The following is a 13925-nucleotide window of genomic DNA, read 5'->3' as shown; positions in this document are numbered from 1 at the left end:
AAAACCATCTCTGCCATCCTGAGTCGCTTCAGTCGTGTCCAACTCTGTGCAACCCCATCGACTGGAGCCCTTCAGGCTCCTCTGTCCATGGGATCCTCCAGGCAAGAATATTGGAGTGGGTTGCCATCTCCTTCTCCAGGGGATCTTCCAAAGGGAGAGATTGAACCCTCATCTCTTAAGTCTCCTGCATCGGCAGGCGGGTTCTTTTACCACTAGTGCCACCTGCCACCAAAACCATCTCTAGACATTGTTAAATTGCCCTGGTTGGGGGCAAAACTGCTGCCCAGTTGAAACCACTGAGGTAGAGGAAAGCCCAAACAGGAGGTGATGCCAGGGGCAGGGGACTGGATGAGCTAGCCACCCCCTCAGTGTGGGGAGGCTGACTGGTCTCAGGTCTACAAGCCAACTGGCTGCTCTGAGCCTGGACTGGTATGACCTGTACACTCCACCCAGCAGCCATCTAGACCCATGTTCCTAAGTTCACCATAGTTTCAGGGAGAGAAGTCTGGGTTTTCCTGTGAATTATGGGGAAATGGCTCACCACTTCACCTGGGGATATGGAGTTACAAAGTTTAAGTAAAATTTAATACAAGTATTGATATGTGGGTCCTCAGAGAGCAACGATAATTTCTTCTGGTGGGTCAAGGTCATGACAAGTCTGAAAAATCACTGGTTATGCTCTATCTCAGAGAAGGCAATGGCACCCCACTCCAGTACTCTTGCCTGGAAAATCCCATGGGCAGAGGAGCCTGGTAGGCTGCAGTCCATGGGGTCGTGAAGAGTCGGACACGACTGAGCAACTTCACTTTCACTTTTCACTTTCATGCATTGGAGAAGGAAATGGCAACCCACTCCAGTGTTCTTGCCTGGAGAATCCCAGGGATGGGGGAGCCTGGTTGGCTGCTGTCTATGGGGTTGCACAGAGTCAGACACGACTGAAGCAACTTAGTATGCTCTATCTACAGAACAGCTGGGTTGCCTACGTTTTGACAAAAGAATCTTCCTGGACCTCAGTCTGGAATACAACTATGACAAGACAATAAAAAGAAGTGAGTAAGGGAGAAAGGGTCAGTCAACCTACTGTTGAGGCAAGAGGGCCCCCCCCCACCCACTGCCCCCATCATGAGAAGAAAGAGACAAAACTGCCTCAGCCTAGTGGAGACAAAAGCAGAAAGAGTCTAGATGAAGTGCTTTTTATTTTCAGACCAACCAAATATTTAATATAAAAACCCTTTAATACACAAACTGCAATCACAACAGCATCCACGTAGCAGCAAGGGAACAGGGGTGAAGGTGAGGAGTATGGCAGGGGAAGGAAGGTTTTCAGGGTCTCTACTGCTTCCCTGGTCTGCACTGTGGCCTGAGAACATGAGGTCTTGGCAGAGTGCAGATCAAGGTAGCCAGAAGCAGAGGGGTCCTGACACCAGTATTGAGACAGACTGAGAACAGCAGACCCCTCCAACATGCCATTGTCTCCAAGGGGCAGCCTCCAGGGAAAGCCAGATTCAGTTGGAAGGCAAGAGGAAGGTGGCTGTGACCCAAAGGAGAGTCAACCATCTTACCTCAGCATCCTGCTGGTCACCTTTTTGGGAACAGAGTTTTCCAGAGGGCTGTTGAATTGAAAAGTCTTAAAAAAATCATCCTTGCAAAAGGACAGAAACTGTGTCCGAGTCTATCTTCTACCAAGACTCCTGGCCTGGGACTCCAGGCAGCTGGGTGGCTCTGCTTAGATGGTTGCGAAGGGAAATGAATGGCAGAACCTTTGGCCCAACAGGGTTGGAGCCTTGCCAGGCACTGACCAAGAAAGCCTCAAGGCAGGCCAGGGAGGTCTGTGGGAAAAGTTGTGGGTCAGTGGCACTCCTTGGACGACAGTGGCACAATGGCCCGCAGGTGGAGTATATAGTATGTGTAGAAGAGAGAAAGGACACAAGACAGAAAGAATTAAGAACTGAAGTACCAGGTTCTTTCAGGCCTGGGCAGTAGAGGGGAGATGACCCTCTGGGCCAGGGCTAGGAAAGACCAGAAGCCCCTTCCTTCCTGGGGGCTGAGTTTGACTGGCCTGGATATAGCTGATGGCCCCAAAGTCCTCCATGTGGCCTTCCCGACATTCTCCAGGAGACCTGGCCGCCCCTTCCAGATGTGTCAGGAGAGACTGGCCGTGGTCCCAGCTGGGCCCAAGTAGGGCCTGGAGTCCCACAGTTAAATGCAGTCCATGGAGTTCTCAGGGAGGAGGCCCGGGATGCAGCTGGGGAGACCCAAGCCCTTGATGGGGGTGCAGCTGAGGGGGAGACCGCAGCCCAGGGAGGAGTCCTGGTTCTCTATGGCCTCCAGCCTGTCCATGTTGTTGTCCCAGTTGATGTGGAAGCGGGTCACCCGGGGGTTTGAGGCCAAGATGTTCCGCTGGAGCTGGGGCAGAAAAAGCAACACCAACCCTCGTTAGCATGCCCTCGTGTTCCTCCCACAGAACAGTGCACTCTCAAACCCCCTCCCGAAGCCCAGGAAGAGCCGACTTTGCTTATTCCATTACCATCAACATGTGTACAATTCCAGGGAAGGCCTGTGTGCCATGACTTAGGGCTGGGGCCTATCTAATTTTATCATTATTATTTTTTTATTAATATATATATTTTATTGAAGTATAGTTGACTTACAATGTTTCAGGTGCACAGCAAGGTGATTGTTACACACATATTAGTTTTCAGATTATTTTCCATTATAGGTTATTGTAAGATATTGATTATAGTTCCCTGTGCTATATATTCAGTAAACCTTTGTTGTTTGTAGCATATCTATTTTTCCACTAAATTGGAAATCTAGTATCCTATTCATACTAAGTCAAACAAGTGGAATCAAAATGTCATAAATTTTTTAGTTAGGCAAAAATTCATAAGTTTTCTAAAATATACACATTACATATATTATACAGAGAAGGCAATGGCACCCCACTCCAGTACTCTTGCCTGGAAAATCCCATGGGCGGAGGAGCTGGTAGGCTGCAGTCTGTAGGATCGCGAAGAGTCAGACACGACCAAGTGACCTGACTTTCACGCATTGGGGAAGGAAATGGCAACCCACTCCAGTGTTCTTGCCTGGAGAATCCCAGGGACAGGGGAGCCTGTTGGGCTGCCGTCTATGGGGTCGCACAGAGTTGGACATGACTGAAGTGACTTAGCAGCAGTAGCAGCATATATTATATACAAAAAAAGCTTTTGTGTGTGTATATACACACAAAAGCTTTTCTACTACATTTGATAACGGCTTGAGAAAGAATATATTATTGTTTTTATTTTGGCCATACTGCGTGGCTTGCAGGATCTTAGCTCCCCAACTAGGGATCAAACCCATGGCCCCTGCATTGGAAGTACAGAGTCTTAACCACCGGTTGGACCATCAGGGAAGTCCTGGGGCCTATCTAATCTTGATTCTGTGAGGCAAAGTTCTGAGAAACAAAGACCTTTCTCTCTCTTGTTCCAGCCCGGTGCTGTGAGAGCTGAGCACCACTTGAAAACCTTAATAAATAACTTTGGCTCCTAATTCCAGGGACTCAGCTACCCCCAGGGGCAAAGGAGCCAGCCTGTCTGAAGCAGAAGTGTGGAGAAGAGCCCCACCTGAGAGAAGTCTGGTTTCAGGGGCGGGTTCTCGCGCAGCTCGGGGCTGAGGTACTCATTGTTGACATAGTAGCCGACTCGGATGAACTCCTGTCCATGGTAGGTGCAGGTGATGAGGACCACGGTCACTCCCACGGCATCGGTCTCCGGGATGAGGGATGGGTTGGGGGCATCCGCCTGGGGAAACACATGCTGGGCTTGAATACTGACAGTCTCATCTTACCCAGTAATATGATTCTCAAGCAATGTGTATTTACAGATTCAAAAGGGTGGTCCCTGTTCTGAGGAGTTTTCAGTTGAGGGAGGAAGACAGAATCCATCATACCCATGCCCGCAAAGTGCCGAATGGGGCAGATGCCACCAAGGAGACGTACATGGCACCGAGGAGGAACGTAATAAGCAAGAGGGTGGTTGTTGTTTAGGTACTTAGTTGTGTCCGACTCTTCTGCGCCCCCCTGGCTCCTCTGTCCATGGGATTTCCCAGGCAAGAATGCTGGAGTGGAATGCTGTTTCCTTCTCCAGGGGATCTTCCCAACCCAAGGATCAAACTCGAGTCTCCTGCATTGGTAGAGGGATTCTTTACCACTGAGCCACCTGAGAAGCAAGGTGGAGAGCGGGATCAAATGAGGCTGAAGAGGTGAGCAAGGAGGTATCAGTGAGTTAAAGGCTTGGGAAAGGTTGAGGATGTTTAGCAGGAGATAGGTGTGGCATTGCTCATTCCATCTGAAAATTCAACTCCGGAGGTCAGTGCAGCTGCAATAGGAAAAGAGCTAAGTGGGAGTCGGGAGACCAGGCAGGGGGCTACAGAAGTCATCCTGGAGAGAGGGCAGTGGCTTAGAACAGGCCTTAGAGAAGGACAGAAGTGGACAGATTTCGGGGGGTGTTGCTAAGGACAGGACCGCTATACAACTGGTGCAAAAGGAGACTAACACAACATCAAACCGTGGGGCCTCGGGTTCAAAAATTAGTTACGTTTCAGCCAGTGATGGCAGAACATTATAGCAAGTGTGGGGCCCTGTGTGACTGTATGGGTTGCATGCCCCTGTTGTGGGGTAGAGTAGATGGGACTGGCCAGTGGATGGGGTAGAGGTAGGCAAGGAGTTTGGTGATGGGATGAGGTTGCTGAGATTGGGGCAGGAATGGCCAGGATTAGGTAAATGAATGGATTTGAGCCCTGGCTTTTAAACTTTACTGTGTCTAAGAATGGAGAAAGCAATGGCACCCCACTCCAGTACTCTTGCCTGGAAAATCCCATGGGCGGAGGAGCCTGGTAGGCTGCCGTCCATGGGGTCTCGAAGAGTCGGACACGACTGAGCGACTTCACTTTCACTTTTCACTTTCATGCATTGGAGAAGGAAATGGCAACCCACTCCAGTGTTCTTGCCTGGAGAATCCCAGGGACAGGGGAGCCTGTTGGGCTGCCGTCTATGGGGTCGCACAGAGTTGGACACGACTGAAGTGACTTAGCAGCAGCATTGTCTAAGAATCACAGGAAATCTCCATTTCTGACAACCCCTGTGATGCTGGATTGTTGTTTAGTTTCTAAGTTGTATCTGACTCTTTTGTGACCCCACGGACTGTAGCCTGCCAGGCTGCTCTGTCCATGGGATTTCCCAGGCAGGATTACTGAGTGGGCTGCTGTTTCCTGCTTCAGGGGATCTTTCCCACCAGAGATCTTTCCCAGGGATCAAACCTGCGTCTCCTGCACTGCAGGTGGGTTCTTTACCCCTGAGCCACCAGGGAAGCCCGTGATGCTGGAGTGGAGCCACTTACAAGCTACACTGGATCCTCATTATTCACACACTGCATATATTTGAAAATTCGACTATTTGCTCAAATTTATTTGCAACCCCCAAATCAACATCTGGGGGCTTTCACAGTCATTGAAGGACATGGACAGACAGAGCACAGGTGGGATCTGAGTAGCTCAGTGTGCATGTTCCTACTTGAGGCAGAACGAGGCAATCTCAGACTAAACGTGTCTTTTTTTTGCCATCTCTAGACCACAGTTTCTGCGTTTTTGTTGGTAATTTTGCTGTTTAAAAGGGCCCTAAACGTGGTGCTGAGTGAGGGCTGCCGTGTTCCTAAAAGCAAGAAGGGATGTATCTTGTAGAGAAAACACATATGTTAGGTAAGCTCTGCTCAGGCATGAGTTATAGTCCTGTGGGCACTGTGAATAAATCGAAAATAAGGTGTCTTCAAACAGAAAAACACATAAAACAAGATTATGCATTGACCGGTTGACAAAAATGTTGACTTGCAGAAACTTAACACTGTATTTCCTCTAGGGCAGGGATTCCCACCCTCCCGGATCTGATGCCTGATGGTATCTGAGGTGGAGCTGATAATAGAAATAAAGGGCGCAATAAATGTAACGTGCTTGAATCATCCTGAAACCATCCCCCCACCCCTCTGGGTCCGTGGAAAAATCGTCTTCCCGGAAATCAGTGCCTGGTGCCAAAAAGGTTGGCGACAGCTGCTCTAGGGGCAATGGTTTGGGATTCATTAATTCAGTGTCCACAGCAACTTTACAGAACTCCCATAACAAGAATCAGCTGTAAATTGGTGGCTCATGGTAACAGCTATGATGTAATAGAGATGGGAGATGTCTGAACTACCTTTGAGAGGTCAGACAGTGCTTGAGAGTGGAGCCAGGATCTGAACCTGAACTCTGACCAATGAACCATCTGTGTGCTTTTGGGTCAGAGAGGATGTTTCTAGGTGTCAAGGACCAAGGCCGAGTCTTTCTTACCTGGAAGACGAACATGTGTCTTCCTGCTGGGACAGGGCCAACCAGTACTGAGTCTAGGATTTGATCAAACTCCTCGCTCTCAGCTGAGCCAACGTAAATGATCTTCCACTCCAGGTCTGCAAGGATACGGGTGTTAGGAACAGAAATAATTTAACAGCAAGAAAGCTGGGAAAGGGCCTTCTCGTGGTAGTTTTGCATCAGTCCTTAATACATTGGTAGATTTTAATTCTCAAGGACATCTGACATCTACTGCAGGTAACCTGCCAAGGTCTGAATCCCCGCTTCTGTCCTGTGACCTTGAGAAATTCTTTAACCTCGCCATGCCTCAATTTCTGCATCTGTAAAATGGGGAAAACCTGGGAGGGTTGCTGTGAATAATAAAATCTATTAAAATTTTTTTTTTAATTTTAATAAAGAACACCCGACATCCACTGGGCACCCAGGGCCAGGCACTGTGTTGCTGGTCACCAGGGCAGGCACGAAGCTCTATTTCCAGTGGGGAAAGTTCTCCTGTGGGCCTAACTTGGCCAGGTGACCTTGACTATGCACCTCCAGGGCAACTCAGGCCCCTCAGAGCCTGAGGGTGAACCGTATGGCAGAGGCTGAATTAATGGCCACGTGACGGAGGCTCAGAGACTTGCTGAGGAGGGAAGAGCAGGGAGCTGGGACAGGAGGCAGCATCCTCTTTCACACACAGGGACTGGTGCCACTGAACTGAGTAGATCCCTCGACAACTGGGGCAGGACGGCGGGTTGCAATCTGGTCGGAGAGCCAGCCGGCAGGAGGGGGAGATGAGGTCGCTGGGGGAGCTGGCCAGTCCCCGGGTCCTCCAGATCCAACACCAAGTCACACCTGCTCTCGGACCTTCGGGTGACAGCGACTCAGTCCACAAACGTGGCACCCTAAGGCCATCCTGAACCCCAACTCTCTGGCATCCCCTCCAGTTGGGAGACCCCCATTCCTGGCTCTCTTCTGGCCAGATAAAAGGAAAAGTGCTCCGTGAGACCCCGCCTATCAAACACAGGAAATTCCCAGTGACTGAGGGCTCTGGCAGGAGGGCCAAGTATATCAGGGGCAAGGTCACGCTAGTACAGGGAAATCTGGCCAGAGACCTGAAACTTATTTTAGGTTCTTTGAAATTACACAACCTACGGGCTGCAGGAGCCGGGGCAGAAGTTTCCCAAGCTGTGATTTTCACAGGAAGCACACTGTCTTATACATTGCCCTGCTCCTTGGTCTAGTGTCCCACAAGAGCACCCAACTTTGGTGCCTTTTTAAGAAAATATTTATTTGGCTGTACCGGGTCTTAGTTGTGGCCTGTGAACTCTTTGTTGTGGCATGTGGGATCTAGTTCCCTCACCAGGGATCGAACCTGGGCCCCCTGCATTGGGAGCTCGGAGTCTTAGCCACTGGACCACCAGGGAAGTCCTTCTAAAATCACCTGGCCCTTCAGGCAGTATGGACATCACATGCCTCTAAGAGGGCTCATCCTAGGAAATGAATTGGAGTACATGTTGCCAAAGGAACATATGTCTTCCTGAGACAGTTCCTGACTGAAACATTACTGTTTCTGCTTTTAAAATGCACAGAGGTGAATTAGAAACACCTGTCATTTGAATTGACCATTTACTCTGAGGCAGAGGGCAGTGAATGAGGGTAGGGCTGAGAATGGATAAGGTCACCCCCATGTCCATAAGTGGTGCTACTGGTAAAGAATCTGTCTGCCAGTGCAGGAGACCCAAGAGACCTGGGTCAGGAATATCCCCTGGAGAAGGAAATGACACCCCACTCCAGGATTCTTGCCTGAAAATTCCATGGGCAGAGAAGCCTGGAGGGCTACAGTCTGTGGGGCTGCAAAGAGTCGGACATGACTGAGCGATTGAGCACATGTCTAGAAGGGCCTGAGAAGTCTCCCCCTGACTGTTATTTCAATATTCCCTGAAGTGTTTGTGAGGACCGGGGGGAATGGCCTCTCATAATCCTTAGACCCCTGTTCCTTATTAATCTTAGCATGTCCTAAATCTAATTAAAACCTGTGGCAGTTTCTTTTTTTAACTTTTATTTTATTTTTGGCTTTGCCACACAGCACATGGGATCTTAGTTCCCCAACCAAGGATTGAACCCTGAGCCCCCCGCATTGGAAGCTTGGCATCTTAGCCACTGGACCACCAGGGAAGTCCCAGAGCACCCAACTTCGGAAGCACAGCAATGCTGGGCCATGACTATGGAGGTCTGAAACCTGAGCTCCACGCCCTTCCTTGATACACTGGTTTCCTGTCCCGTCACAGCTGACACCCGGCCTTCTACTCAGGGACCCTAGCAGGCCTACAGGATGTGGGTGGCCATTGGACTGAACTGGGCTTCAGTCAAACCCCATTCTCTTATTTGCAGGAAGGAGTTAAGCTTACTGATTTATTTTTGCTACAAGTAGTGACACAACCGGAAATAACATGTTTTTGGATGAACAGAAAACAAGCTAGCCTTGTTCTCACCTTTCTGACACAGTTCTATCATTTGGTATCTTTCCTTCTGGCTGCCTTCCCCATCATCAGTGGAGTCACATACGTGTTGCATATGTGCTCAGTGGCTAAGCTGTGTCCGACTCTTGTGACCCCATGGACTGTAGCCCTCCAGGCTCCTCTGTCCATGGAATTCTCCAGGCAAGAATATTGGAGTGGGTTGTCATTTCCTCTTCCGGGAGATCTTCCCAACCAAGGATCAAACCCGAGTCTCCTGCATTGGCAGGCAGATTCTTTACCACTGAGCCACCTGGGAAACCTAACTAATGTGCTGAAGGTGGATACAAAAGAGAGATTTTAATAGAATAGGACCTGATGTATACCACACCACTCAGCTTTCAACGTTGTTGGCAATGGAGTTCCCTGGTTGCCTGGTGGTTAGGATTCCCGTCTTCCACTGCTGTGGCCTGTTTGTCAGGGAACTGAGATCCCAAATTTGGCATGGAATGGCCAAAACCCAAAAACACCTGTCGGCAAAACCTAAACAAGCCTGTGTGGGTGCAGACTGGAAGAGAGAAACGCAGGTGGTCAGGTGAATGGGTTGAAGTGGCTCCCAGTAGTCAGGTCAGAAAGAAACCAGAGAATTAACCAAGGACGACAATACTCACTCAGGAATTAAGGAGCTGAGGGACTTCCCTGGTGGTCCAGTGGCTAAGACTCCGAGCTCCCAATGCAGCTAGGCCCAGGTTCAATCCCTGCTTGGGGAACTAGATCCCACATGCTGCTAATAAGAGTTTGCATGTCACAACTGAAGAGATTCCGCATGCTGTGACTAAGACCCAGGGCAGTCAAATAAATAAATAAATATTAAAAAATAATAAGAGTTAAAGAGTTTATAAAATCATCTATGGAAGACAGAAGATGATTGAAACAAGGACCTACAAATTGGAATTGACTCTTAAGCAGAGGCATCCTGAAGTGACTTCACTTTTTTGAATGAGATGTGGGGACGTCAGTCACAAACAGCACAAATTCATTCCTACTGAATATGAGCTAAGGTCGCACACGTGTAACATATGCCTAGCCTAAGTAATTCCAAGAGTAAATGGATTCCATTGTTTTGTCTTTATGCCGTGACTTCATCATCTAACCACTGCACAAAATGCTCCTCCACTATGTATGAAATCAAAATCCAGACCAACGATATGATGAAAAACATAAAAAATTACGGTAGTTGAACTTGCTGGAGAATCTGTTTCCTGCCCCCAAAAAATCACAACAGGACTACCCTGGTGGCACAGTAGATAAGAATCCACCTGCAATGCAGGAGACACAGGTTCCATCCCCGGTCCAGGATGATCCCAACAGGTCTCAGAGTAACTAACTCCATGCGTCGCAACTACCGAGCCCATGTGCCACAGCTACTGAAGTCTGCTCATCCCAGGGCCCAGGCTCCACAACAAGAGAAGCCTCCCGCAATGAGACACCCAAGCACCACAATGAAGAGCAGCTCCTGAGAAAGCCCAAGTGCAGCAATGAAGACCCATTGTAGCCAAACACAAACACACACACACACACAAACCCCCAATCAAAAAAACCCCAAACAACCCCAACCCCAACAACTTATCTAGTAGGCCTTTTTCTGTTTATCACTTTCCCTTTGTTCATAATACAGCTGAACCTTGGCCTGACCAGAGCGTGTTAGGTGTGGGTCAGAAAATCTGGCTCTAAGGCTTGTTCAGGCAGTATCTCATGAATCTCTCCACTAAACTGGGGGAAAACACACCCAATGTATTGAATATAGACCCAGGCCTTGGATGCATCTGTTTCCACATGCTGCTGAGGAGAGAGAGAGAGTAAAAGAGGTTCAGAGCCCTTGAGAAATGGCTTAGACTGGGGGCTGGGTGTTCAGATCTTCAGTTGCCAGGTAATAAGGCTGACTGAGACTTTCTCCAGAATCTAAGAGACTTCTAAAGCCAGGCCTAGTCCGTTTGTTTGGGAGGCAGGAGACAAATCCTCTCTGCTCTGTGGGAAGAGGCAGAAAGCAAGTTGACAGGTCAGAGTGAAGCACAGCCCTAGAGGTACAACCAGAGAGTCTAGACTTCCAGTCCAGAGTTGGCTTTCCAACTAGAATTCTTCTGAGCAAAAGCTTTATTGTCCAGGTATAATTAATAATAGGACCCTGTTGCCCTCTTCTGTCCTGTTTATGTCCCACTTCTAAAATAGTGGGTGCACTCTTTTCCAGTTTATAGCAAAGATAAAGAACCCTGACTCAGAACTCAGAGACAAGACCTAGTGTTAATAATTCTACACACCAGCTGTGTGACCTTGGAGAAATCATTTTGTTTCCATTAAAAAAATAATGACCTTGGGGAAAAAAAGAACTGTCTTTAGGGATTTCCCTGGTGGTCCAGTGGTTAAGAATCCACCTGCCAAAGCAGGGGACATGGGTTTGATCCCAGGTCCGGGAAGATCTTACATGCTGTGGAGCAACTACTCCCGAGTGCTACAACTACTGAAGCCTGCTCACCTAGCGCCTGTGCCCCTCAACCAGAGAAGCCACCGCAGCAAGAAGTCCAATGCACCACAACGAAGAGTAGTCACTGCTCACCCCAACTAGAGAAAGCCTGAGCAAAGCACCGAAGATCCAGCTCAGCCAAAAATAAATAAATCTTAAATAAAATAGAACACAAATAAAAAACAATGACCAGCAGGTTGACTTTAGGTTCTCCTGATTCTATGAACAGATTAGTGAAGTAACAGGGCAGTAGCTTTGCAGGAATGAAAGTACTAGATAATGACCATGCAACCATTTTTAAATGCCAGGAGCTCAAACAGGCTGATTGAAACCCGATCTCCTGCCATCTGGGAACTATGAATCCCTTGAACTATTAGCTCCTTACATCTCCTGGCTTTAAAATTAAGTCTTATTCCACAAGGTCATTCTACACTTTATTTATTTATTTACACCCTGCCTTGTTCCAGAAAGGATTTAACTGGGCATATTCTATAGTTAGTTATAAGTAGAATGACTCCTTGATTTAAAAAGGAGAGAAAGCAGGGAGTGATCCAATGGCCCCACCCAAGCACACAGACATCAAAACTCTTCAACCCCATGCTAGTTGGAGAAGCCCATTTGCAGGCAAACGACCCACCGACCACTGAAAAGTGCTAGTTTAGCACACCCTGGCCTTCCAGATCTCTACCTCCTTAGAGGCTGCCTCTTCTCTTTTAACCACCAAGTGGAGAAGAGGTCTAATGGAAGTACTTGCTCCTGAAAGTGGTGCCAAGACTCGCTGAACGACCTTAGCTTTTCTGGTTTTTATAGACCTTTAACTTGAAAGGTCTTTTACTCTCTGTCTCCTGCCTTCTCATCTGTGAGATGAGAGCCATGTCCGCCTTTTGTCACAGGGATGAATAAGCACATCTGTGAAAGCACATTGGAAAAGATGCACAAAAGGCTGTGACCTCCCAGACTGAAGCCAAACATCACCATGGCTCGTCCTGGCACACCCAACCCACACCGCACAAGTCGAGGTCAGGCCATCAAAAGTGTTGCGAGCTTTGCTGCAGTGGGTCAGCAGGAATCCAGCAGGCCAACGGTAGGAACCAGCTAACGTGTGCCTGGCCATGCCACTCCTCAGATCTGAGTGTGTTCATTGAAGCCCACAGTCAGGGAGGAGGAAGGAAGAGGAGCTGGGGAGACCAGATCATCCTCAAACACTGGAGCAGGAAGCCAGGTCATGCCTCTCTTGAGGAAGTAGAGGGTTGGGGCCAGACTAAGGAGGGAAGCCAGGTTCTAGGGTATGTGCTTTGAGATAGAAAACAAGCAGAAGGGGGGTGGGGTGGGGTTAAGTATCAGCAGGTAGGGGATATTATGGGGAGACAAATGGGGAGATAAAGATGTGTGAGGTCTTGCCAGAGGGGTAAGATCTTCACAGGGACAATGGGGGAGGAGGCTGCGGTTGTTATATGGGACATGGGAGGGGGCTAGAGCTTAGATCTCTAGCTCTAAGAGATCTTAGATCTCTTAAGCTCTCACAGGAAAAGAGTGAGGTAGAAGTGTCTCACCACAGGGGAGAGGGGATTGGTAGCGGAGAGGGGATTGGTGGGGGAGGCTGGGTGGCTGGAATGGTAGTCTGCCCATACAGAAATAGAAGATGGGGGGTTTCTTAAGGAAGATGGGGAGGCTGAGGGTCTCTGCAAGTTAAAGAACTGAGGCTGAGGTCTCTACACAGAAAACAGGTGCTCAGGAGGAACGGCCCAGGAGAAAGATGGGGATGAAGTGGTCTCCATTAGGGAAAAAGAGGAATAACCATGGGGGTGGGGTGGGATGGGGGTAGTCTCCAAGGGGGGGGGGGGGTTGGGGCTGGCGGGCGGGCTTTGGTTCAAGGGAGATCGCGGTTGGGGGAGGGGGAGAGGGAGTGTTTTTGGCAGGGTTGGCCTCGGGGTTGTCTGCAAAGGGAGGTCGAGGTTAGCTCAGGGGAGTGGGGTCTCCACAAGGGCCCAATCTCACCGTCTGCAAGGGCCTCATTGCACTCAAAGCTGATCTCGAACCGGAAAGGGCTGTGGAAAGGGCTCGGATTCTCCAGCACCGCCACGTTCAATACTGACACTTTAGCCATCGCCTCGTCGGGTCGCGGCTGAGGCCAGAGCTGGGGCCGAGCCCGCGGCTGGGTCCTGTCGGGTCAGCGGAGAAGCTCTGCCCAAATCCGCTCCCGCCTCCTCTGACCGCGATCTGAAGTGCGTATCTAGTCCGCGCGCCTCCTTCAAATAGCCGGCTCTCACCCTACGGCCAATCACCGTCAACGCTCCACGACTGCGCAAGCGCTTCCTCAGCCAATCCTGGAGCGCCGGTCGGCGCGCGCCGAGACACCCGGGACCAATCCCTGGAGCTCCATCTTAGGGGATGAGCAAGGGAGGCGGGACCGTCTCTAGGCTTCTTTGGTGTCCGCAGGGAACCAATCCCCAGAGCCTCCGACTCAGTTGTCCAGGAAGGGGTGGGCGGGGTCAGAGCGCCGGGCTCTTCTTGGCCAATCCCGAGGGTCCCCGCACCAGCGAGGTCCGCGATTAGCCCCGCCTTTCCGGGAGAGACTTCCAGCTGAG

At 49.6% G+C, this 13925-nt stretch overlaps 1 protein-coding gene across 1 annotated transcript; it reads right to left on the bottom strand.

The window, feature by feature from the left end:
• Positions 1-1177: 1177 nt before the first annotated feature.
• ASF1B (anti-silencing function 1B histone chaperone) lies at positions 1178-13849 on the bottom strand. The gene is made up of 4 exons (XM_019964001.2): positions 13336-13849; positions 6361-6476; positions 3609-3785; positions 1178-2406 (listed from the first exon to the last, which is right to left on the bottom strand). The coding sequence occupies exons 1-4, from the start codon at positions 13442-13444 to the stop codon at positions 2200-2202; spliced, it is 609 nt and encodes a 202-aa protein (XP_019819560.1). The 5' UTR covers positions 13445-13849; the 3' UTR covers positions 1178-2199.
• Between the last annotated feature and the right edge of the window lie 76 nt (positions 13850-13925).

The sequence above is a fragment of the Bos indicus genome, chromosome 7 (genome assembly GCF_029378745.1).
Source record: "Bos indicus isolate NIAB-ARS_2022 breed Sahiwal x Tharparkar chromosome 7, NIAB-ARS_B.indTharparkar_mat_pri_1.0, whole genome shotgun sequence".
Lineage (NCBI taxonomy): Eukaryota > Metazoa > Chordata > Mammalia > Artiodactyla > Bovidae > Bos > Bos indicus.
Note: the sequence above shows the minus strand (reverse complement) of the source record. Positions and strands in the feature narration are given on the sequence as shown.

Coding starts and splice junctions, on each gene's coding strand:
- ASF1B (XM_019964001.2), bottom strand. CDS start 13,444: ATGGCTAAAGTGTCAGTATTGAACGTGGCGGTGCTGGAGAATCCGAGC. Junction 3,786..6,360: donor GACACATGTTCGTCTTCCAG/GTAAGAAAGACT, acceptor GTGTTTCCCCAG/GCGGATGCCCCCAACCCATC. Junction 2,407..3,608: donor TGAAACCAGACTTCTCTCAG/GTGGGGCTCTTC, acceptor TTTCTGCCCCAG/CTCCAGCGGAACATCTTGGC.